The sequence below is a fragment of the Ornithorhynchus anatinus genome, unplaced genomic scaffold (genome assembly GCF_004115215.2).
Source record: "Ornithorhynchus anatinus isolate Pmale09 unplaced genomic scaffold, mOrnAna1.pri.v4 scaffold_77_arrow_ctg1, whole genome shotgun sequence".
Classification (NCBI taxonomy): Eukaryota; Metazoa; Chordata; class Mammalia; order Monotremata; family Ornithorhynchidae; genus Ornithorhynchus; species Ornithorhynchus anatinus.
In genome coordinates, this window is record NW_024396934.1 from 449464 (window position 1) to 474199 (window position 24736).

Consider the following 24736-nt stretch of genomic DNA (forward strand, 5'->3'; position numbering starts at 1 on the left):
AAGTAACTTACCCAAAGTCACACTGCTGACAAATGGCAGGGCCAGGATTAGAACCCACAACTTCTGACTCCAAAGCCCATGCTCTTTCCACTAAGCCACGCTGCTTCTCTGAGAGACGAAATAATACTCATCATCATCGTGGGTATTTATTGCTTACTATGTACAGACAACTGTGCTAAACGTTTGGAAGAGTACAACATAACAGACTTGGTAGACACATTCTCTGATTACAAGGAACTTACAGTCCAGACTTGATGCCCTCCAACTCCAGCTCCCTGTTCTTTCCACCTGAAAGAGCTGCACATCCTCTTTTTTAATTTTTTTTAAATTTAGCATTCTGATCTGTGACCTTTCTGGAATAGTGGACATCGAGAGCAAGAAGTGACCACAATAGCTCTCTTGGACCAAGCCTTCGGGCTCCAAACAAGTGAATGTCTAAATGGGTTTGCCCAACCTCTAGGGGCATAGAGAGGGGAGGCAGAATCTCTTCAGATTCAGAGGACCCGGTTTCAAATCCCAGCTCTGCCACTTGTCTGTTGTGTGAACTTTGTCAAGTTGCTTTACTTCTGTGTACCTCAGTTCCCTCATCTACAAAATGGGGATTCAATAACTTTTAATAATAAAAAAAAATGATGGCATTTGTTAAGTGCTTACTATGTGCCAAGCACTGTTCTAAGCACTGGGGTAGATACAGAGTAATCAGGTTGTCCCACGTGGGGCTCCCAATTTCAATCTCCATTTTTCAGATGAGGTAACTGAGGCACAGAGAAGTTAAGTGGCTTGGCCCAAGGTCACAAAGCAGGCAAGGGCAGAGCCGGGTTTAGAACCTACATCCTCTGACTCCTAACCCCTTGCTCTTTCCACTAAGCCATGCTGCTTTCTCCCTCTTATTTAGACTGTGAGCCGACTATGGGACCTGATTATTTCGAATCTACCCCAGTGCTTGGTACACTGCTTAAGTACGTAAGTGCCTAACAAATACCACAATTATTATTTATTATTCACCCCCACTACCTGGACAGCTTGGATCTCCAAGGCAATGCCAATACAACCTCTACTCCTCACTCACTTCTTTCTCACACCACCTCCCATGTTTCTGAGCAGAGCATCCCCCCATAGACCTTTGACCTTGGCAGCAAGGCTACCAGCCAACACCAACTCCAGCCCTGATCCAGGTACCCAGACTGTTTAGTTTTTAATGATATTTGTTATGTGTTTACTATGTGCCAGGTACTGTACTACATGCCCTGCAGAAACGCTCTGGGCATGTCATTCCCCTTCTTAAAAACCTCCGTGGTTGCTTATCAACCTCCCCACAAAACAAAAACTTCTCACTCTAGGATTCAAGGCTCTCCATCACCTTGCCCCCTCCTACCTTGCCTCCCTTCTCTCTTTCTACTGCCCACCCCACAGGTTCCGCTCCTCTGCCGCCCACCTCCTCATCGTCCCCCGTTCTCGCCTATTCCGCCATGGTCCTGGAACGCCCTCCCTCCTCACCTCCGCCAAACTAATTCTCTTCCCCTCTTCAAAACCCTACTTAAAGCTCACCTCCTCCAAGAAGCCTTCCCAGACTGAGCTCCCCTTTTCCCTCTGCTCCCTCTACCCCCCCTTCACCTCTCTGCAGCTAAACCCTCTTCTTCCCCCTTTCCGTCTGCTCCTCCCCCTCTCCCATCCCATCCCCTCAGCACTGTACTCTTCCGCTCAACTGTATATATCTTCATTACCCTATTTATTTTGTTAATGAGATGTACATCACCTTGATTCTATTTATTTACTATCTTTTTAATGAGATGTTCTTCCCCTTAATTCTATTTATTGCCATTGTTCTTGTCTGTCTGTCTCCCCCAGTTAGACTGTAAGCCCGTCAAAGGGCAGGGACTGTCTCTATCTGTTACCGATTTGTGCATTCCAAGCTCTTAGTACAGTGCTCTGCACATAGTAAGCGCTCAATAAATACTATTGAATGAATACTAAACACTGGGGTAGATAGAAGACAATCAGGTTAGATACAGTCTCTGTCCCACTCGAGGCTCATGGTCCAAGTCAGTTGAAGGAGGATTCAATTCCCATATTGCAGATGAGGAAACCGAGGTACTGAGAAGTTAGGTGACTTGCCCGAGGTCACTCAGCAGAAAAGTGTCGGAGCAGAAAAGTGGCGGAGATGAGTTTAGAAACCAAGTACTCTGACTCCCAGGCCCATGCTCTTTCCCTAGGCTATGCTGCTTCCTGACATCCAAGATGGAGCACCGGAGAAGGTAGGGCAGGATAAGCACACTCCCTGGGATCCAATCTGGGGATTGAAATTCATCCTGGAACAGGTGAAGTGGTGTTCTTCTAGAAACAGTTAGAGGCAGTTGTAGGGGCTGAAATGCCTGGAGGGGGTTCCCAGCCCCCCACAAATCACCCAACAGCACCCTGGGACAGTGGACGTTTGCATGAATGTTGGATACTCAAACTGTCCCCTTGGTTTGACCCAACACTCTCTGTTCTGAGTTTGAGAATGGGGCAGAGCAGGATCTCTATGTGGATGTGAGGGGCAAGGGGATGGTGACTATGGTTATTCATTGATTCAGGTTCTGCACTCACCAGGAGATGTGCAGTGTTGGGGTCGTCTGGGGGCTGTGCTGATCTGGGTTGGCCTCCTTTCCTCTTACAGTTCAAGGATGCTCACTGCGGGGAGGGGTCAGTCTCCATATAGCCCTCAGACTCAGACCGCCTGGTGCTCAAGAGGATCTGAGGGACAAGAAAAAGGGGGCTGCTGGTGAGATTGAAGACAGATCCGTTGGTCCGTTAGAATGTCTGGTTCCAGGGCAGTGAGACAAGGGCCTCTGGGAAACAGACTTTATTGTTCCCTCCCAGCCTGGGGGACAGGGACTTATGGAGGTTCATTTAGGAAGGGCAGAGCTGAGGATGCCAGTGAACAACCTTGGGGACTCTGGTGATTTTGTTTCCGTGGAGATAAAAAAAATGATAGTAACTGAGGGCCGTAGAGAGAGACTGAGGGCTGTGGAGAGAGGCTCTTAAAGCCAAAACATGCCTGGGATAAATTTTTGATTATACTTCCACTGAGGAAGGTACCACCACTTAACAAAGCAGCTTAGAGGTGTGGTCTTCTCTGCTATTTTCACTGTAGTCCCAACTGTGTATGTAAAACACACCTGAGATGTTTGACTGTGCATTTTGTCTGTGCAAGTGTACAATGACATAAATGTTGGAGCCAAATAGTGGTCAAAATTGCAGTAACAGTAGTAACAGTTGCCACAGTATTTATTCATTCGTTCATTCAGTTGTATTGATTGATCGCTTAAGGTGTGCAAAGCATGGTACTAAGTGTTTGGGAGAGCACAATATAACAATAGACACATTCCCTGCCCACAGTGAGTAACTGCATTAATTAAGTGCCCACTGGGTACAATACACTTTACTAAGTGTTTTGGGGAGTACAGTACAACCAAAGTCACAGACTCGTTCCCTGCCCACAGTGAGCTTACAGTCTAGTAGTAGTAATGGCATTTAATGAGTGCCCACTGCCTTCAACACTGAGGCATTTACAAATTGATCAGGCCAGATACAGCTCTTGTCCCACATGACACTCACAGTCTGTAAGTAGGAGAGAGAACAGTTATTGAATCCCCATTTTGCTGTTAAGGAAATTGAAGCCCAAAGAAAGTTAAATCACTCGACCAAGGTCACAAAACAGGCAAGTGGTGGATCTGGATTTTAGAATTCAGGTCCCTCTGACTTCCAGGGCCTTGCTCTATTCACTAGGTCACTCTGCTTCTCTGTGGAAGCAGCTTCCCACTGACAACAGTTTCAAAAAAAACAACCATTCAGGCCACGTTTCCCCTCCCCTCAAGAACCTCCAAAGGTTGCCCATCTACATTTGCCTCAAACAGGAACTCCCCTCCATTGGCTTTAAAGCACTCAATCACCTTGCCCTTTCCTACCTCACCTCGCTGCTCTCATACTACAACCCCGCCCACACACTTCGCTCTCTAATGCCAACCTTCTCACTGTACCTCAAACTCAGCTTTCTCACTGCTGACCTCTGGCCCACGTCCTGCCTCTGGCCTGGAATGCCTTCCCTCCTCGTATCAGGCAATTACTCTCCCCACTTTAAATGCCTTATTGAAGGCACATCTCCTCCAAAGAGCCTTCCCTGACTAAGCCTTCTTTTCCTTTAACTCCCTTCTGCATCACTCTGACTTGCTCCCTTTATTCACCCCCTGCCCCCATCCCAGCCCCACAGCATTTCTGTACATAGCTCTAGCTTATTTATTTATATTAATGTTGGTCTCCCCCTCTAGGCTGTAAGATCTTTGTGGGCAGGGAATGTGTCTGTTGTATTGTTACATTGTACTCTCCCAAGTGCTTAGTGCAGTGCTTTACACATAGTAAGTGCTCAATAAGTACAATTGACTGACTGACATGCGACCAATAATGTCAGTCTGAAATAGAGAAGAATGGTTTTAATTTCAACCAATATTGATTATTCTAGTATTCTAGATCTTTTTTCCCTCTCCGTCTTAGCACTTGTGGATATATGTCTATTCAATTTTTATTTTATCCAGTGGCATTTACTGAGCACCTACTGAGTGCCTATTGAATACTTTGTAAAAAAGAGAACCAGGAGAATGCAAAATGTCCTGTCGACATAAAGCAGTGTAGAGTTTAATGAATCCATCAATTAGATTGATATCATTGATTTGATTCATGAATATGTCATAGATTGTTTATTCTGATTCCACTATCAGTATCTATCTTCTGTCAGCGCTTCTGGTAGGCAGAGACTTTGTCTCATCCTTCCATTGTACTTTCCTGACCACAGTGTTTTACACTCAAAGGGAACTCAATAAATCCCTTTCTTACTACTATTACTATACTACTACTGTTATTACTACTGCTACTGCTATTACTACTACTACTACTAGTATTACTACTAATACCGAAGAGAAACAGCATGACCTAGTATACAGAGCACAGGCCTGGGAGTCAGAAAGAACCCGGGTTTGAATCCTACACACTAGTCTGCTGTGTGACCTTGGGCAAGTCACTTCACTTCTCCATGCCTCCGTTACCTTATTTCTAAAATGGGGATTGAGACTGTGAGCCTGATGTGGGATGGGGACTATGTCCAATCTGAGCAGAGTGATTTCCCCCTTCATAGTTGTTCAGTGAATACAACTGACTTGCTGATTCACTGATTGATAGGAGAAGGGAATTAACAGTGCCTGGAAAGTGCTTTGCAATTAGTGTTAAGTCGATGGGTAGGGACACCTCTCTGCATATTAGAAGTTCATGGCATTAGAATGAACCGTTTATGAGAACCCAGGACCCTGCCCAGGGTGACCTTCATGTCCCAGTTTCACAGGCTGTAGATGAGGGGTTTCAGGTTCGGGGGCACCACCGCGTAGAACGTGGACACCAGCAGGTCCAGCGTTGATGGGGAGGCAGAGGGAGGTGTTAAGTAGGCAAAGGCACCTGTAGTGATAAAAAGAGTGAAAACGACAAGGCGGGGCAGGCAGGTGGAGAAAGCTTTGGACCGCGCATCTGACGATGGCATCCTTAGCACAGCCAAGAAGATGTGAATGTAAGAAAGGACTACGAATCCAAAGGAGAAGAAACCGGAGGTGGCCTCCATGGCAATGCTTATGTCTTCGGCCACGTGTTTCTCAGAACAAGAGATCTTCAATAAAGAGTGGATGTCACAGAATAACTGTTGGACCTCATGGGAATCACAGAAAGGCAGGGAGGATACCCCAGTGGAGAACAAAACCCCAAGCAGCCCCCCACTGAACCATGAGGTGACAACCATTTTTACACAGGCCCCTCGACCCATGACGACCTCGTAGCGCAGGGGGCTGCAGATGGCCATGTAGCGGTCATAGGACATCACCGTGAAGACAAACATCTCTGAGGCAGCAAACAGAATCACTAGCAAGACCTGGAAGACACAGCCCAGGAAGGAGATGGATCTGTTTTGGGACATAGAGTGAGGATGGACTTGGGGATGGTGATGGAGATGAGGCAGAGGTCAAGGATGGACAGGTTCCTGAGGAAGAAGTACATGGGGGTGTGGAGGTGCCGGTTGAGAGTGGTGATGGTGACAACGAGGAGATTCCCTGTCAGGGCCGCCAGGTAGACCAGAAGGAAGAGTGCAGTGTGGACCAGCTGCAGCTCCCGGACCTCTGAGAAACCCAGGAGCAGGAATCCGGTCACTGAGGTGTGATTGTTCATCTTCTGGAGGCTTCAATGTTACCTGCTGAGGGAGGAAGAAGAAAGATAGCCAAGATCTCTTAATTAGTATATTGGTTTTTAGAATACCCTATTCAAAAGTTTGAGGCCACTTGCCATTTGCGTAGTAACTCTCATGAGAGAAGTGGCTGAAAGATTGAAAAACTGATGATGAAGGATGATGGAGGAAAATGAAGGTTGGACGATGGTGGAAGATGGAGGATAGGGAGTGATGGATGGCAGAGGACAATGGATATTGGAGGATGAAGGAGAATGATGGAGGATGCAAGACAATAATGGAGAATAAAGGAGGATGACAAGATAGATGGATATTGGAAGATGAAGGAGAATTATGAAGGTTGATGGAGGACGATGAAGAATAATGGAGGATGACAGGATGATGGAGAATAATGGAGGATGACAGTGGACGATAGAGAACAATGGGGGATGACAGAGGACGATGGTGAATAATGAGGAATGACAGAAGACAGTGGAGAATAATGGAGGATGACAGAGGATAACAGACGATGATGGATGAGGGAGGAGGATGGAGGATGATGGAAAATAATGGAGGATGAAGGAGAACAGTGGAGAATGATGGCAGTTCTAACTTGGACTGTGAGTTTCATGTGGGACAGGGATTGTGTCCAACCTCATTAGCAATGGGGACTCATGAACTGATATTGGGCAACGGTTCCTCTCCTAAGTGGTTAATGGAGAAAGCCTCCAGGCAGAATATGTGTTTTTCCTGCTACTCTCCCCTCACTCCAACCTGTACAAGTTAAACTTAGGCAGCTCTGCAAATTAAAACTCTATGCAAAACTGATTTGGGAGACCTGTTTGGTTTCTTCCCAGCTACACTCAGTTGCACTGAAGCAATGTTTTTTTCTCTTAAACCATCCTGCAGAGCAGGGCAAACCCTTAAAGGAATCCTAGTTCCCTAGGTCCCTTTAAATGACTGCCAGGCAATTCTGACTAACTGAGTCTAGAACACCAGGGCCCCAGCTCTAGAATGCTCCTTACTTGCATCTAGTATCTATCCTTCTCAGGATCGAACAGTAGTGAGAAAAAGACAAAACAAGTACAGTTTGGTTTTTTATCCCAAGTTCATTAAACTGTTATGTCATAGTAGATTTTATGAAAGCCTTTGACATCATCAGTAGATCTGGGCACTGAAAATTACTTAATACATCTTCATAAGGTCATTCAGCTTCTGAAATTAAGGCAGAGACAAGGATGCTGTGCACAGGCCTGGAGGTCAGAAGGCCATGGGTTCTAGTCCCGCCTCCACCGCCTGCCTGCTGTGTGACCTTGAGCAAGTCACTTCACTCTTCTGTGCCTCAGTTATCTCATCTGTAAAATGGAGATAAAATGGGGGTAAAATGTGAGCCCCACGTGGGACAGGGACTATGTCCAACCTGAATTACTTGTACACACCCCAGCACTTAGCACAGTGCCTGGCACATACAAATACCACAATAATTATTATAATTATTATTAATTTCCCCACCACCAGTAGACTGAGGCAGGGTTGCAAATGGGCCTGGTCCTGTTGAATTGATGCCACTCAATCTTGCTGGAAAATTCATTCAATTCAATCGTTACTTATTGAGCCCTTACTGTGTGCAGAGCACTGTACTAAGTGCTTGAAAATGTGACAAGAAACACGGATGCAGGTGGTAGAACACCCTTTCATTTCTCTGGGTAGCTCTTGGGACTCAATTGACGTGGATCATCAACTAAAATCCTAGAGATGGTTCTTCACTAATTGCTGTTTGGAGATGGCTGTGCCCTAGAATCACACACCAAAGACAACCTACAGATGATTGCAAACATTTTTGCTGAGTCAGCCTACACCTACACCCAATCAAAGACTTTTTATGGTCACAGGGCTAGATGCCATCACAGAATTCTGCTACTTAGGTAGCACGCTGACCCACAATGTAATGATAGATGAGGAATTAGAAATTTTAATCAAAGAGGCCAGCCCATCCTTTGGGAGACTGTATTAAATGGAGTGTGGTGGCTACGTAACTAGTCTCCAGATGAGACTAGACTGTAAGCTCGTTGTGGGCAGGCAATGTCACTGTTTATTATTGTATTGTACTTTGCCAAGCGCTTAGTTCAGTTCTCTGCACATAGTAAGCACTCAATAAATACGATTGAATGAATGAATGTATCTACCTCAGCAGTTAGTTCAGTGCTTGGCACATTGTGAGCTGTTAAGTACCATTAAAAAATAAAGGGAGAGTATGACAGATGATGAACGATAAAGGATGTTGAAGCATCCTTTGTCTCTCCCATCTTTCCCAGCAATATCTCAGGGAGATCTCCTGCCCCCTCTCAAAATCCCCCCCCTCCAATTGCGCCTCCAACTTCATACTTTCACACCTTATAAAATCACTTGCCCCCTCCCTTTTCCCTCTCTCACCTTGATCTTTAACAATTCACTTTCTAGTGGTTCCTTCCCCACTGCTTTCAAACATACTAATTTATCCTCTATCCTTTATCTACATCTACTCCTTTGGAGAGCTCATTGACTACCATGACTTCAACTATCATCTCTATGCTGATGATTCCAAATCTACATAACCAGCCCTGGCCTCTCGTCTTCTCTGCAGTGTTGTATTTTCTCCTATCTTCAGCACATCTCTACTTAGATGTCCCACTGAAGCCTCCAATTTAACATATCCAAAACAGAAATCCCCATTTTTCCATCCAAACACTGTTTTCTCCTATCTTTCCCATCACTGTAGGCAGCACTACTATTCTCCCAGTCTCCCAAGCCCATAATCTTTGTATTATCCTTGACTCATCTCTCTCATTAAACCCTCACATTCAGTGTCACCAAATCCTGTTGGTTCTAACTTCACAACATTGCTAAAATCTGCCCTTTCCTATCCATCCCAACTGCTACCACACTAATCCAAGAATTTACCTTCTCCTGCCTTGATTGCTGTATCAGCCTCCTTGCTGATCTTCCTACATCCTGTTTCTCTGCACTCCAGTTCACACTTCACTCAGCTGCCCAGATCATGTTTATGAGGAAACTGAAGCACAGAAAAGTGAACTGATTTGCTAAAATCACACAGAGGGTAAGTGGTGGAGCAGGGATTAAAATCCAGGGCCTCTGACTCCTAGAACTGTGCTCTTTTTTTCCCCTAGGTCACACTACTTCCCTGGTGTCAAGGTGCCATAATCTAACTGGTAGTTACTTTGACAAAAGTTGTGTTCTTCTCTGTTCACATTAGCTAACTCTTAGTTAAGATTCCAGCTGAACCTCATGGAAGCAATCAATGGTATTTATTGAGTGCTTACTTTGTGCAGAGCACTGTACTAAGCTCTTGGGAGAGTACAATATAACAGAGAAACTCTGCACACAGTAAGTGCTCAATAACTATGATTGTTTAAGTTGAAAGGCAGTGTGGGCCAGTGGACTGGGGCTGGGAATCAGAAGGACCTGGGCTTTAGTCCTGGCTCCACCACTTGTCTGCTGTGTGACCTTGGGGATTAGAGAAGCAGCGTGGCTCAGTGGAAAGAGCCCAGGCTTTGGAGTCTGAGGTCATGGGTTCGAACCCCGGCTCTGCCACTTGTCAGCTGTGTGACTTTGGGCAAGTCACATAACTTCTCGGTGCCCGAGTTCCCTCATCTGTAAAATGGGGATTAAGACTCTGAGCCCCATGTGGGACAACCTGATTCCCCTGTGTCTACCCCAGCGCTTAGAACAGTGCTCGGCACATAGTAAGCGCTTAACAAATACCAACATCATTATTAATGGCAATTAAGAACGAGCCCCAAGTTGGAACAGGGACTGTGTCCAAGCTGATTAACTTGTATCTACCCCTGTGTTTAGTGAAGTGCCAGCCAAATCAAGCCCTAGCTTTGCCTGCTGGCACTGGACCACCACTGGGGGAGGTTTATGACCAAAGGTATGAGGTATGAGTTGGGTGGGATCTAGTAGGAATCCCCCAAAAGAGATGGCTAATGTGGACAGCAAAGATGTCCCTGGAAGACTGGAGTTCTGGCTCTAGCTTCACCACTCTCTGCTGTGAACTTGGGCATGTCATTTAACTTACCTGTGCCTCAGGTTGCTCCTCTGGAAAATGGGAAGTAAACATGTCTCCACCTGATTTTTATTTCTATGTCCATCACCCCCTCTAGACTGTAAGCTCATGCTGGCAGGGAGCATGTCTACCAACTTGATTATATTGTTATATTGTATGCTCCCAGGCCTTTAGTAAGCATTCAATAAATATGACTGATTAGGTTAAAAAGCAATGTGGCCTACCGGAAAAGGCATGGAATTGGGCGTCAAAGAAAGTCATGGGTTCCAATCCCAGCTCTGCCACTTGTCTGCTGTGTAACCTTGGAGAAGTCGCTTCACCTCTCTGTGCCTCAGTTACCTCATCTGTAAAATGGGGATTGAAACTGTGAGCCCCAAATGGGACAGGGAGTGTAACCAACCTGATTTGCTTGTATCCACTCCAGTGGTTAATACAGTGCCTGTCACATAGTAAGCACTTAATAAATACATGATTATCATTATCATTATTATTGTTGACCTGAGTTCTAATCCTGGCTCCTCCATTTGACTGTTGTTTGACCTTGAGTAAGTCATTTCACTTGTTTGTGCCTCAGTTGCCCATCTACAAAATGAGGATTAAATGTAAATGTGAGCCCTGGGTGCGACAGGGATTGTCTCCAACCGGAGTAACTTGTATCTACCCCAACAGTTAGTATAGTACCTGGCACAAAATAAGTACTTAACAAATGCGAATTGTACTTTCTATATGCTTAGTACACAGTACTCTGCACACAGTAAGTGCTCATTAAATACGATTGAATGAATAAATGAATGAATGAATGAAATACCGTTTGGAAAAAAAAGTTGAGGACTGTCTACTGGAGAGCTCTCTCAAATTAATTAATTAATTAATTAGTTAATTAATTAATTCAATTTTATTTTATTGAATGCTTACCATGTACAGAGCACTTGGGAGAGTACAGTACAAGAATGAACTGACATACTATGCCCACAACAACCTTACAGTCTAATCGGGGGAGACAGGCATTAATATAAGCAAATAAATTACATATATTTACATAGGTACTGTAAGGACTGGGTGGGCAGATGAACAAAGTCAGAGTGACGTAGAAGAGAGTAGGAGAAGCAGAAAGCAGGGCTTAGTCTGGGTAAGGCCTTTTGGAGGAGAGGTGCCTTCAATAAGGCTTTGAATGGGGGGAGAGTAACTGGCTGTAGGATTTGAGGGCATCCCAGGCCAGAGGTAGGATGTGTATGAGGGGCTGGCAGAAAGTTAGTTGAGATCAAGGTACAGTGAGAAAGTTGGCTTTAGAGGAGCAAAATGTGTGGGCTGGGTTATAGTAGGAGAGTAGCAAAGTGAGGTAGGAGAAGGCAAGGTGACCGAGTGTTTTAACGACAATGGTGTGGAGTTTTTGTGTGATGCAGAGGTGGATGGGGAACCACTGGAGTTTTTTGAGGAGTGGGGAAACATGTTCTGAACGTTTCTGTAGAAAAATGATCGAGGCAGCAGAGTGATGTACGGACTGGAGTGGGGACAGACAGGAGGCTGGGAGGTCAGCAAGGAGGCTGATGCAGAAATCCGGGTGGGATTGGATGAGTGATTGCATTAACGTGGTAGCAGTTTAGATGGAGTGGAAAGGGTGAATTTTAGCAATGTTATGAAGGTGGGACTGACAGGATTTAGTGATGGATTGAATATGTGGGTTGAATAAAAAAACGGAGTCAAGGAGAATGCCAAGGTTATGGGCTTGTGAGACAGGAAGGATGGTGGTGCCATCTACAGTGATGGAAAAATCATTGGGAGGAAGGGGTTTGGGTGGGATGATAGGGAGTTCTGCCTTGGACATGTTAAGTTTGAGGTAATGGGAAGACATCCTAGTAGAGATGTCTTGAAGGCTGGAGTAAATGTGATACTGAGAGAGGGAGTCAGATAGGGGCTGGAGATGTAGATTTGGGTATCATCCATATAGAGGTGGTATTTGAAGCTATAGGAGCAAATGAGTTCTCCAAGGGAGTGGGTGTAGGTGGAGAATAGAAGGGGACCCAGACCTAAAACCTGAGGGACCCCCACAGGTAGGAGGTGGGAGGCTGAGGAGGAGCCCATACAGGAGACTGAGAATGAGTGGCCAGAAAGACAAGAGGAGAACCAGGAGAGGACAGTGTCAGTGAAGCCAAGGTTGGATAATGTTTCCAGGGGTAGGGCATGGTCGACAGTGTTGAAGGCAGCCGAGAGGTCGAGGAGGATTAGGATGGATTAGAGGCTGCTGGATATGGCAAGAAGGACATCATTGGTGACCTTTGAGAGGCCAGTTTCTGTGAAGAGAAGGGGATGGAAGGTTTCCGTGGAGTGGAGGGGGCCGAGGAGAGAATTGGAGGAGAGGAATTTGAGAGAGTGGGGAATTTGGGTTGGGAATCTATTCAGCCAGTAAAAACTGGGGTAAAGAGACTGGAGGAGAACAGAATGGCCTGCCCTGTGGACTGTAAGGTCCTTGTGGGAAGGAATGGTCTCTTCCAATCAATCAATTGTATTTTTTGAGTGTTTACTGTGTGCAGAGCACCGTACTAAGTGCTTGGGAGAGGACAATATCATAGCGTTGGTAGACATGTTCCCTGCCTACAATAAGCTTACAATATATAAGGGGAGACAGATGTTACTATAAATAAATAAATTAAAAATATAGACATAAGTGTTGTGGCCTGAGGGAGCAAATCTAAGTTCAACTCTGTTGTAATCTTCCAAGTGCTTAGTACAGTTTTCTGCACATAATAAGCACTCTATAAATGCCAGTGATCGACTGAATGAAACTCATCGGTTGTGAGGTTGTGGTAAATCATGCAAAGAGGAGGGTCCTCCTCTTCTCAGAGATTAATTTACCCCTGTAGGACCCTCCCCAGGGAGGTCTTTATGTCCCTGTTCCTCAGGCTGTAGATGAGGGGGTTCAGGGCTGGGGGCACCATCGTGTAAAACACGTATACCAACAGGTCCAGGGCCGAGGGGGACTCTGAGGTGGGTGCTAAATAAGGGAAGGAACCAGTAGTGAAAAAAGCAGAGGTAATGGTGAGATGGGGCAGGCAGGTGGAGAAGGTTTTGGACCGTCCCTCTTCAGACTGGATCCTCAGCAGAGTGGAGAAGATGTGCATATAAGAGACAACTATGGAAACAAAGCAGAACAAAGTCAAACAGAATCCAATGGCTACAGTTAAATCGAGGGTTGTGTGTTCTTCCGAACAAGAGATCTTCAGCAAGGAGGGGATGTCACGGAAGATCTGTTGGATCTCACGGGACCCACAGATGGGCAAGGATAATGCACCAGCTGAGAGGGATGCTCCAAGGAGGTATTTGCTGAGCCAGGAAGTGGCCGCCATCTTCCCACAGGCTCCTTGGGCCATGATGACCTCGTAGCGCAGAGGGTGGCAGATGGCGGTGTAATGGTCGTAGGACATGGCCGTGAGGATGAACAGCTCTGAAGTGGCAAACAAAAGCACCAGAAGGACTTGCAAACAACAATCCAGAAAGGAGATGGAGTAGCAGGTGGTCAGAGAGACCAGGATGGACTTGGGGATGGTGATGGAGATGAGGCAGAGGTCGAGGATGGACAGGTGCCTGAGGAAAAAGTACATGGGGGTGTGGAGGTGCCAGTCAAGGGTGGTGATGGCAGAGATGAGGAGATTCCCCGTCAGGGCAACCAGGTAGAGCAGGAGGAACAGCACGGCGTGGACCAGCTGCAGCTCCCGGACCTCTGAGAACCCCAGGAGGACGAATTCCATCACTGTGGTGTGGTTGACCATGATCTGCCAATGTTACCCAGACACAGAGAAGGGAACCATCTCCATCAGAACATCTCACAAGATGGGACCTCTGAGAACCATAGAATATACCTCACTCTCACATATCTGGTCTACCCACTAATAATAACTGTGGTACTTGTAAAGCACTTACTATGTGCTGAGCAATGTATTGAGCGTTGGGTTATATAAAAGATGATTCAATCCCACATGGGGCTCACAGTTTAAGTAGTAGAGAGAATAAATACTGAATTTCCATTTTTGCAGATGAGAGAACTGAGGTACAGAGAAGCGACTTGCTCAGAAGGTCGCTCATAAAGTAAGTGGCAGAGGTGGGTATGGAACCTAGATACCCTGACTCCCAGTCCCATGCTTCCCATGAAAAATTACAGACTCGATGGTTTGCTCCCACTTTGAGATATTTACCAGGACAGCTGTTTTACAACTTCCCTCACTTCATCATCATTATCATCATTAATAACATGTATTGGGCAAACAATTCATTCAGAACATTCTATTAAGCTCTTGGAAGAATGCAAAACGTTTTAGGATATGGTCCCTGACCTTGAAGTCTAGCAGAGAAGACAAATGCCTAAATCAATTACAGATAGCAGGAGTAATAGGATATATAAGAGGTGAATAAGTTTTGCGGAACCTGTGACAATTCCTTAGGTGGAGTGGAAGGTCTGAGGTTGCAGGCACTGATACAAGATGGGAAGATTAGAGATTAATTGGGGAAAGACTCCTGGAGGTAGTGGAATCAATCAATCAATCAGTGGTATTTATTTTTACTTTTATTTTTTATGGTATTTGTTAAGCACTTTCTATGTGCTAGGCACTGTACAATTCTCTTGGGTAGATACAAGCTAATCAGATTGGACTCAGTGGAATATGGAATATGGTTCCACATGGGGCTCACATTCTTAATCCCCATTTTACAGGTGAGGTAAATGAGGAACAGAGAATTTAAGTGACTTACCCAAGGACACCCAGCAGTCAAGTGGTGGAGCTCAGAGTAGAACGTAGATCCCCTTACTCCCAGGACCATGCTCTTTCCACTAGGCCATGATGATTCCAAACAAGATAATCAGGTCCCATATGGGGCTCACATTTTAAGTAGGATGGAGTATAGATATTGAATCCCCATTTCGCCAATAAGGGAACTGAGGCACAGAGGAAGTGAAGTGACTTGCCCAACATCACAGAGCAGGTAAGTGGCAGAGCCAGGAGTAGTCCATCAGTCAATCATATTTATTGAGCACTTACTGTGTGCAGAACACTGTACTAAGCACTTGGGAGAGTACAATATAACAGTGTAACAGACACATTCCCTGCCCACAATGAGCTTATGGTCTAGAGGTGGGGAATAGGGGAATGTTGGGGGGTGGTGAGGAATAGAATCCAGTTCCTCTGACTCCCAAGCCCATGCTTTTAAAACACTAATCCACATTAGTTATAAAGTACTTATTTTGTGCTGAACACTCTACTAAGCACCTGGGAGTATTAATTAAGGTGAGGTGGGAGAACAGGGTGGATAGGTAAGAGGGAAAAGAATGATGGAGTAATTTAAATCAAAGGTCAGTAATTTCTGCTGGATTTAGAGGTGTGTGAGTCACCATTTAAGGAGGAGGGGGAATATATGCAGAAAGATGCTATAAAAAGATGATCTGAGCAGCTGAGTTACGCAGTAACAGGGGAGATTGAACAATTTCAGACTAAGTAGAAAACTGATACAGTATTCTAGCTGGGGTATGGCTAGTGTCCAGATCTGGGTGGTGGCCATTTGGATGGGAAGTAAGGAGTGGATCTAGGAAATAATGGGGAGGAAAAACCTACTGGTTATGACAGTGGCTGGGATGTGAGAGTTGAAGAGGGAGAAATCAAATATAATGTCAAGGTTGCAGTCTTCTGAGACAGGAAGGAAGGGGTTGTTGTCAACTGTGCTGGGAAAGCTGGGTGGAGAAGATGATCTGGGAGGGAAGATGAGGAGTTCAGTTTCTTCTTTTTTTAATGGTATTTGTTAAGCCCTTACTAAGTGCCCAGCTCTGTTACTCTTAATCCCCATTTTACAGGTGAGGTAACTGAGGCATAGAAAAGTGAAGTGACTTGGGACGGGGACTGAGTCCAACCTGATAAAGTTGAATTTACTCTAGTGCTTAGAACTGTGCTTGACATAGAGCAAGTGCTTAACAAAATCCTTTTTTTAAAAAAAAGTAGGATTTGAGGAAGGCTCTGAAGGCAGGGAGAAAAGATATGTGTGGGGAAGGTGTTCTAGGCAGGTGAAATAGGAAGCAGAAGCAATGGAAAGAGCATGAGTCTGGGAGTCAGAGGACCTGGGTTCTAATCCTGGCTCCAGCATTTGCTTAGTTTGTGATTTTGAACAAGTCACTCAGTTTTTCTGTGCCTCCGTTTCCTCATCTATACAACAGGGATTCAATACCCATTCTACCTCCTACTTAGACTGTTAGCCCCTCGTGGGACAGGGACTGTGTCCTACCTAGTTTTCCTGTATTGATCACAGTGCCTGGCACATGGTGAGCACTTACCATAATAATAATAATTATGATTATTATTGCTTGGTTTCTCCTCTCAGATGTAGGGTTAAGTCCTCTGCTCACCAAACTGATCCTATTGTCCCTATAAATAGAGGGAACTGCTGTGTACTCAGAAGGCACAGAATAAATACCATTGCAGTAGAAACAATACTGTTATTATTGATCCATCCTGGATTTTCCACCCAGGTAGTCTAAGGGTTCGTCACTCTCCTTCCCCAATCCAGAAACTCTCCCGGAACAGTGCCCAGCGCTTAGAACAGTGCTCCAGCGCTTAGAACAGTGCTCGGCACATAGTAAGCGCTTAACAAATACCAACATTATTATTATTATCCCTATCTGTCACTTTTCCCCTAATGCTAAATAGGTTTCTCCTACTCTTTTTCCTTTCCTTTGTCCTCCCTCTCTGGCCTGGAATATCCTCCCCCTCAATAATAATAATAATGATAATGATAATAATACTAGTTAAGAGGTTACTATGTGCCAAGCACTGTTCTAAACTCTGGGGTTAACAAGTTAACAAGGTTGGACAAAGTCCCTGTCCCCCAGAGGCTCACACTCTTAATCCCCAATTTTTACAGATGAGGTAACTGAGGAACAGAGAAGTGAAGGAATTTGCCCAAGGTCACACAGCAGACAAGTGATGGAGCCAGATTAACACCTATGACCTTTTGACTCCCAGGCTCATGCTCTCTCTACTACACCATGCTGCTTCTCCTGCATATACACCTCACCACTATTCTCCCCAATTTCAAAGTCTTATTTAAGGACACATCTCCTCCAAAAGACCTAGTCCAATTAAGCCCTCTTTCACCAGATTTCCACTCCCTTTTGAGTCACACTTGCACTTGGATTTGTACCCTGTATACACCCCACCTTCAGCCCCACATGAATTATGTTCATAATCGTAATTTATTCATATTAATATCTGCCTCCTTCTGTAGAGTGTAAGCTCCTTGTGGGAAAGAAATGTATCTGTTTATTGTTATATTGTACTGTTTCCAGTACAGTACAGTGCTCTGCACACAGTAAGCACTCAATAAATATGATGGACTGGCTGACTGCTGTACTCTCCCAAGAGCTTAGTACCATGCTCTGCACACAGTAAGTTCTCAATAAATACCATTCACTGATTGATTGATTGATTGATTGATCAATCATCTAGACTGTAAACTCATCTTTAGCCACCTGATTTATAATCTCAAATCTACTTCAGCAGTTAACACTGGTGCAGAGTAAGTGGTTAATAAATGCAATATCAAACTAAATAACTGAACTATTGCTTTTCTGGTCCTCTCAGTTCTTCTAGCTTGTTTCCCTCTCTCTCTCATCCCCTGACCATCTTTCCTAGCGCTCCCAGCTTCCTCATTCCATGGCTTCTTGAACTTGAGAAGCAGCATGGTCTAGTGGATAGATAACGAGTCTAAGAAACAAAGGACCTGGGCTCTAATCCCAGCTCCACCACTTGTCTGTTGTGTGACCTCGGGCAAGCCACTAAACTTCTCTGGGACTCAGTTAAAGCTGTGTGCCTCGTTTAGGACTAGCTTGTATCTGCCCCAGAGCTTAGTACAGTTCCTTGCACATAGTAAGAGCTTAGCAAATGCCATAACCACCCCCGACCAAAAATAAATAAATAAAACAGCCAGAAAAGACTGCAGGCTCACTGTGGGCAAGGATCTTATCCACCCACTCTACATTGTTGTAGTCTCCCAGGCACTTAGTACAGTTCTCTGCACACAGAGAACATTCAATTCAATAAATATCTTGCTGGATTTCTTCATCGGGCAAGGCAGAGAAGCTTGCAGGGGAGAGATTTATGCAGCAAGTAGTGATGCCAGGACTGGAACGATTTTCTTCCTCTTTCTCTGGATTCCCCGGACCCAGTTAACCATCTCTCCTCCAAACCCCTGCAACATCAAGACTAACTGAATCAGTCCCAGCTTTGAAGGGGACAACCTCCACTCATCTAGGATGCCTCCTTTTGCTCATCAGTGTGTTGGAGTTGCAGGAGAAGCTGGAAAAGCTTCTTCATGAGGACGAGTTTCCCAGGATACCTTGCCAAGATGTCTCCATTTTTCCCTAAAGAAAAGCAGCCATTGTGTCGCAGAATGAGCTGAGTACCCCAGTGTTTCCAGTGCTTTCTTGTCCTGTGTCTCCTGAGGCTCCACATGGAATAATTGTTCTTCCCCAAGTGATTTCCTCCTGGGGTCTGCTAATCCACTTCAGTGAGCTGACATAATGGCCTAATGTCAAGAGGCAGAACTGTTCTAGTCCCACCTCTGCCTTTTGTTGCCTTGGTGACCTTGAGCAACTCACTTAATGTCTCTGAACCTCCATTTCAACCAATCAATGGCATTTATTATTATTATTATTACTAGTAATCACGATAATAATAATAATCTTTGTTTAGTTTTGCCTACATGCCAGGCACTGTATAATAATAACAAGAATGTTTGTTGAACATTTATAATGTGCCAGGCACTGTTCTAAGCACTAGGGTAGATATAAGCCACTTAGGTTGGACATAGTCCCTGTCCCACATAGGGCTCACAGTCTTAATCCCCATTTTTACAGATGAGGGAACTGAGGCCCAGAGAGGTGAAGTGACTTGCCCAGGGTCACACAGTAGACACATGGCAGATCCAGATTAGAACCTAGTTCCTTCTGACTCCCAGGCCCAGGCTCTAGGGACAAGGCCACACTGCTTCGCAATTTATTAATAATAATAATGGTATTTGTTAAGTGCTTACTAGAGAAGCAGCGTGGCTCAGTGGAAAGAGCCCGGGCTTTGGAGTCAGAGGTCATGAGTTCAAATCCCGGCTCTGCCACTTGCCAGCTGTGTGACTGTGGGCAAGTCGCTTCACTTCTCTGTGCCTCAGTTACCTCATCTGTAAAATGGGGATGAAGTCTGTGAGCCCCACGTGGGACAACCTGATTCCCCTGTGTCTACCCCAGCGATTAGAACAGTGCTCTGCACATAGTAAGCGCTTAACAAGTACCATCATTATTATTATGTGCCAGGCACTCTACTAAGCACTGGGGTAGATACAAGATAATCGGGATGGACATAGTCCCTGTCCCACATATGGTTCATGGTCTTAATCCGCTTTTTACAGATGAGGGAACTAAGGCACAGAGAAGTTATGTGACTTACCCAAGGTCATACAGCAGACAAGTGATGGAGTCAGAATTAGATCCCAGGTCCTTCTGGTTCCTAGGCCCACGCTCTTTTTCCACTAGGTTATGCTAATTCTCATGCTGCATGGGCTTGGGAGTCAGAAGGACCTGGGTTCTCTCTGCTGACACCTTGCACACACACATCCTGCCTCTGGCCTGGAATGTCCTCTACCTTCATATATGACATATGATCACTCTCCCCAACTCTGGTATACTGTACTCCCTCAAGGGCTTAGTACAGTGTCTGCACCCAGTAAGTGCCCCATAAAGACCAGTGATTGATTAGGTGATTTTTTTTTGCCTTCCCTGGTGGCCAGTCTTCCCTTTCCTTTCTCTCATTTCCCCTCCACTGACTTCCCTGACTATGCTGGCCATCTGTCCTATTTCCAACTGAACAGTGTGGATCTCATGGAGTTATCATTACTATCATCAATGGTATTCAATGAGTGCTTACTGTGCACAGAGCACTGTATGAAGCGCTTGGAAGAGTACAATACAACAGAGTTGGTAGATACACTCCTGCCTACAGTGAGCTTACAGTCTATAGGGGGAAACTTCTCTTCAAATTCCATGGAATTGTCTGTCATAAGATCATTCTGGTTACATCTATCCCTAGAGTTTTCTTGGTGAAGATATGGAAGTGGTTTACAATTGCCTTCTAGCTCACAGTAAAAGCTTGAGTCTCTGCGTTGTCTTTGATCAATGCTTTAATCACTTGATAGAGAAGCAGCGTGGCTCAGTGGAAAGAGCATGGGCTTTGGAGTCAGGGCTCATGAGTTCGAATCCCAGCTCTGCCACTTGTCGGCTGTGTGACTGTGGGCAAGTCACTTAACTTTTCTGTGCCTCAGTTCCCTCATCTGTAAAATGGGGATGAAGACTGTGAGCCCAACGTGGGACAACCTGATTCCCCTATGTCTACCCCAGCGCTTAGAACAGTGCTCGGCACATAGTAAGCGCTTAACAAATACCAACATTATTATTATTATTATCTGCCTCTGACTCTTTCCCACGCCACTGCTGCTTAGCACAGGTGAAGCGACTTTGTTGCTTTGGCTTAGACTTTTCCATTATGGATAACCCTATATGGCATAGATCTAAGCTTCCTCAGCGAACACAAACTCTCCTGCCACAATAAGATGTCTATTCATAGGAGAGATGGGGGAGACATATATTAATTTATTAATCAATGGCATTTATTAGGTGCTTACGGTGTGCAGAACACTGTATAAAGAGCTTAGAAGAGTACAATACAACAGAGTTGGTAGACACATTCCCTGCCAATAGTGAGCTTGTGGTCGAGAGGGAGACAGGCATTAATTTACTAATCAATCAATGGTATTTACTGAGCACTAACTGTGTGCAGAGCATTTTTTGAAGTTCTTGGAAGAGTACCATAAAACAGTGTTGACAATAATAATAACAATTATTATGGTGGTATTTGTTAAATGCTTACTATGTGCACAGCACTGTTCTGAACACTGGGGTAGATACAAGACAGTCAGGTTGTCCCATATAGGACTCATAGTCTTAATCCCCATTTTACAGATGAGGTAACTGAGTCACAGATAAATTAAGTATCTTGCTCAAGGTCACATAGCAGACAAGTGACAGATTCAGGATTAGAACCCACGTCCTGTCTCCCAAGTCCATGGTCTTTCCACTAAGCCATGTTGCCTTTCTAACTCCCTGCCCACAACGAGTTTACAATCTAGAAATGATTTTACAGTCTAGTCCAGCCCCTGTCTGGTGCGGAGACAATGGTGAGGAAGATGGAGATGTCTTAATGGGGATGGGCAAGAAGGAGGACCTGGGATATTGGAGAGGGAAATTGTAAGCCACCAGACCAAGAAAGACTGTTCCTTACCAAACACCCCATCATCGTGTGACCTTGGGCAAACCACTTAACTTGTCTATGCCTCAGTTAACTCAACTGTAAAATGGGGATTAGGACTGTGAGCCACACATGGGACAACTTGATTACCTTATATTTACCCCAGCACTTAGAATAGTTCTTGGCACATAGTAATAATAATAATAACAATGGCACTTGTTAAATGTTTACTATGTGCAAAGCACCGTTCTAAGCACTGGAGAGAATACAAGGTGATCAGGTTGTCCCACGTGGGGCTCACAGACTTAATCCCCATTTTACAGATGAGGTAACTGAAGCACAGAGAGGTCAAGTGCCTTGCCCTAAGCCCCACAACTGAAAAGCGGTGGAGCCTGGATTTGAACCCATGATCTCCCACTCCCAAGCCCGGGCGCTTTCCATTGAGCCACATAGTAAGTGCTTAACAAATACCACAATTTCCTCCTTTGTGTGGCTCCCTGACCCACTCTAACACTGGCCCCAACCACCTGAATCTAGCCCTGCCTGGGGAGTCAGGGCGATTGGATGGTGAAGCAAAGGGCATTGGGCAAAGGGTATTGAGAGGTGGATGAAAGTGCTCGAGGCAGCAGAGAGCAAAACAAGGGGTAGAAAAGAGTGGGGCTGAAGGAGGTCTGATGGTTGTGAACAACAATGGGCATTAGTCAACAGGAGTGACTGACTCTTGCATTCTTACTTTCTGGGAGTGGATTCCTCCTCCACCATACCGCGCCACTCACCGACTCGGTCACACCCTTGATCTCGTCATCTCCTACCGCTGCACTATCTCCTCCCTCACCAACTCTGAAATCCCTCTCTCTGACCATAACCTTCTCACCTGCCTCATCTCTCACACTCCCTCCCCCTGCAAATCTTCGCTACTGCCCCACAGAGACCTCCGCTCTCTCGATCCCATCCGTCTTTCCAATAGCATCTCTCCTCACCTTGCCGCCCTGTCCTCTCTTCCCACTCTCGACGATCAGGTCTCCGCTCTCAACTCCACCCTCTCTACTCATCTCGACTCTCTCGCCCCCCTTTCCCTCCGCCGCTCTCGCTCCACTAACCCACAGCCCTGGATCACCTCCTCCGTCCGCCTCCTACGCTCCTATGCTCGAGCTGCTGAGCGCTGCTGGCGAAGGTCCAAGCACCGAGCCGACCTCACACACTTCAAATTTATCCTTTCCTGCCTTAACTCTGCCCTCTCCTCCGCCAGGCAAAGCTTCTTCTCCTCCCTCATCGACACCCATGCCCGTCACCCCCGCCGATTGTTCCGGACCTTTAATTCTCTCCTTAGGCCCCCTGTTCCTCCCCCTCCCCCATCTCTCACCCCCAATGATCTGGCCACCTATTTCCTCACGAAAATCAACATGATCAGGTCTGAGCTCCCCAAAGTCACCCCTCCACCTCTCCCCTCCCCCCCACCAACCCCCTCCCCTACTTTCCCATCCTTCCCTGCAGTATCCTCAGAGGAGATCTCCTCCCTCCTCGCAAGTGCCACCCCCTCCACCTGCGCCTCGGACCCCATTCCCTCTCACCTTCTTAAAACCATCGCCCCTGCCCTCCTACCTTCCTTAACTTCTATTTTTAACCGCTCAATCTCCAAGGGCTCCTTCCCCTCTGCCTTCAAATATGCCCACGTCTCCCCCATCCTAAAAAAACCCGCTCTTGACCCCACTTCCCCCTCCAGTTATCGCCCTATCTCCCTACTACCCTTCCTTTCCAAAATCCTAGAACGAGTCATCTACAATCGATGCTTAGAATTCCTTAACTCCCATTCTCTCCTAGACCCCCTCCAATCTGGCTTCCGTCCCCTCCACTCTACCGAGACTGCTCTCTCTAAGGTCACCCGTGACCTCCTTCTTGCCAAATCCAATGGCTCCTACTCCATTCTAATCCTCCTTGACTTCTCTGCTGCCTTTGACACTGTCGACCATCCCCTCCTCCTCCATACCTTATCTCACCTTGGCTTCACGGACTCCGTCCTCTCCTGGTTCTCCTCTTACCTCTTTGGCTGGTCATTCTCGGTCTCCTTCGCTGGAGCCTCCTCCCCCTCCCATCCTTTAACTGTTGAAGTTCCTCAAGGGTCAGTTCTTGGCCCTCTTCTGTTCTCCATTTACACTCACTCCCTCGGTGAACTCATTCGCTCTCACGGCTTTGACTACCATCTCTACGCAGATGACGGGCAGATCTACGTCTCCGCCCCTGTCCTCTCCCCCTCCCTTCAGGCTCGCATCTCCTCCTGCCTCCGGGACGTCTCCACCTGGATGTCGGCCCGCCACCTAAAACTCAACATGAGCAAGACTGAGCTCCTCATCTTCCCTCCCAAACCCGGTCCTCTCCCAGACTTCTCTATCACCGTTGATGGCACGACCATCCTTCCCATCTCTCAGGCCCGCAATCTCGGTGTCATCCTTGACTCGTCTCTCTCGTTCACCCCACACATCCTATCCGTTACCAAGACCTGCCGGTTTCACCTCTACAATATCGCCAAGATCCGCCCTTTCCTCTCCACCCAAACGGCTACCTTACTGTTACGGGCTCTCGTTATATCCCGGCTAGACTACTCTGTCAGCCTTCTCTCTGACCTCCCTTCCTCCTCTCTTGCTCCCCTCCAGTCTATTCTTCACTCCGCTGCCCGGCTCATCTTCCTGCAGAAACGATCTGGGCATGTCACTCCCCTTCTTAAACACCTCCAGTGGTTGCCTATCAACCTCCGCTCCAAACAAAAACTCCTCACTCTAGGCTTCAAGGCTCTCCATCACCTTGCCCCTTCCTACCTCTCCTCCCTTCTCTCTTTCTACCGCCCACCCCGCACACTCCGCTCCTCTGCCACCCACCTCCTCACCGTCCCTTGGTCTCGCCTATCCTGCCGTCGACCCCTGGGCCACGTCCTCCCACGGTCCTGGAACACCCTCCCTCCTCACTTCCGCCAAACTGATTCTCTTCCCCTCTTCAAAACCCTACTTAAAACTCACCTCCTCCAAGAGGCGTTCCCAGACTGAGCTCCTCTTCTCCCTCTACTCCCTCTGCCATCCCCCCTTTACCTCTCCGCAGCTAAACCCTCATTTTCCCCTTTTC

General features: G+C 46.2%; 2 protein-coding genes across 2 annotated transcripts; both read right to left on the reverse strand.

Annotated features, from left to right (window-relative positions):
- Positions 1 to 5365: 5365 nt before the first annotated feature.
- Positions 5366 to 6237, reverse strand: LOC100082229 (olfactory receptor 14A2-like). The gene is made up of 3 exons (XM_029057249.1): positions 6068 to 6237; positions 5822 to 5975; positions 5366 to 5716 (listed from the first exon to the last, which is right to left on the reverse strand). Exons 1-3 carry the CDS (start codon positions 6235 to 6237, stop codon positions 5366 to 5368), a joined length of 675 nt encoding a protein of 224 aa, XP_028913082.1.
- A 6910-nt stretch (positions 6238 to 13147) lies between these two features.
- Positions 13148 to 14065, reverse strand: LOC114808950 (olfactory receptor 14A16-like). The gene has a single exon (XM_029057250.1). The coding sequence runs from the start codon at positions 14063 to 14065 to the stop codon at positions 13148 to 13150; it is 918 nt and encodes a 305-aa protein (XP_028913083.1).
- Between the last annotated feature and the right edge of the window lie 10671 nt (positions 14066 to 24736).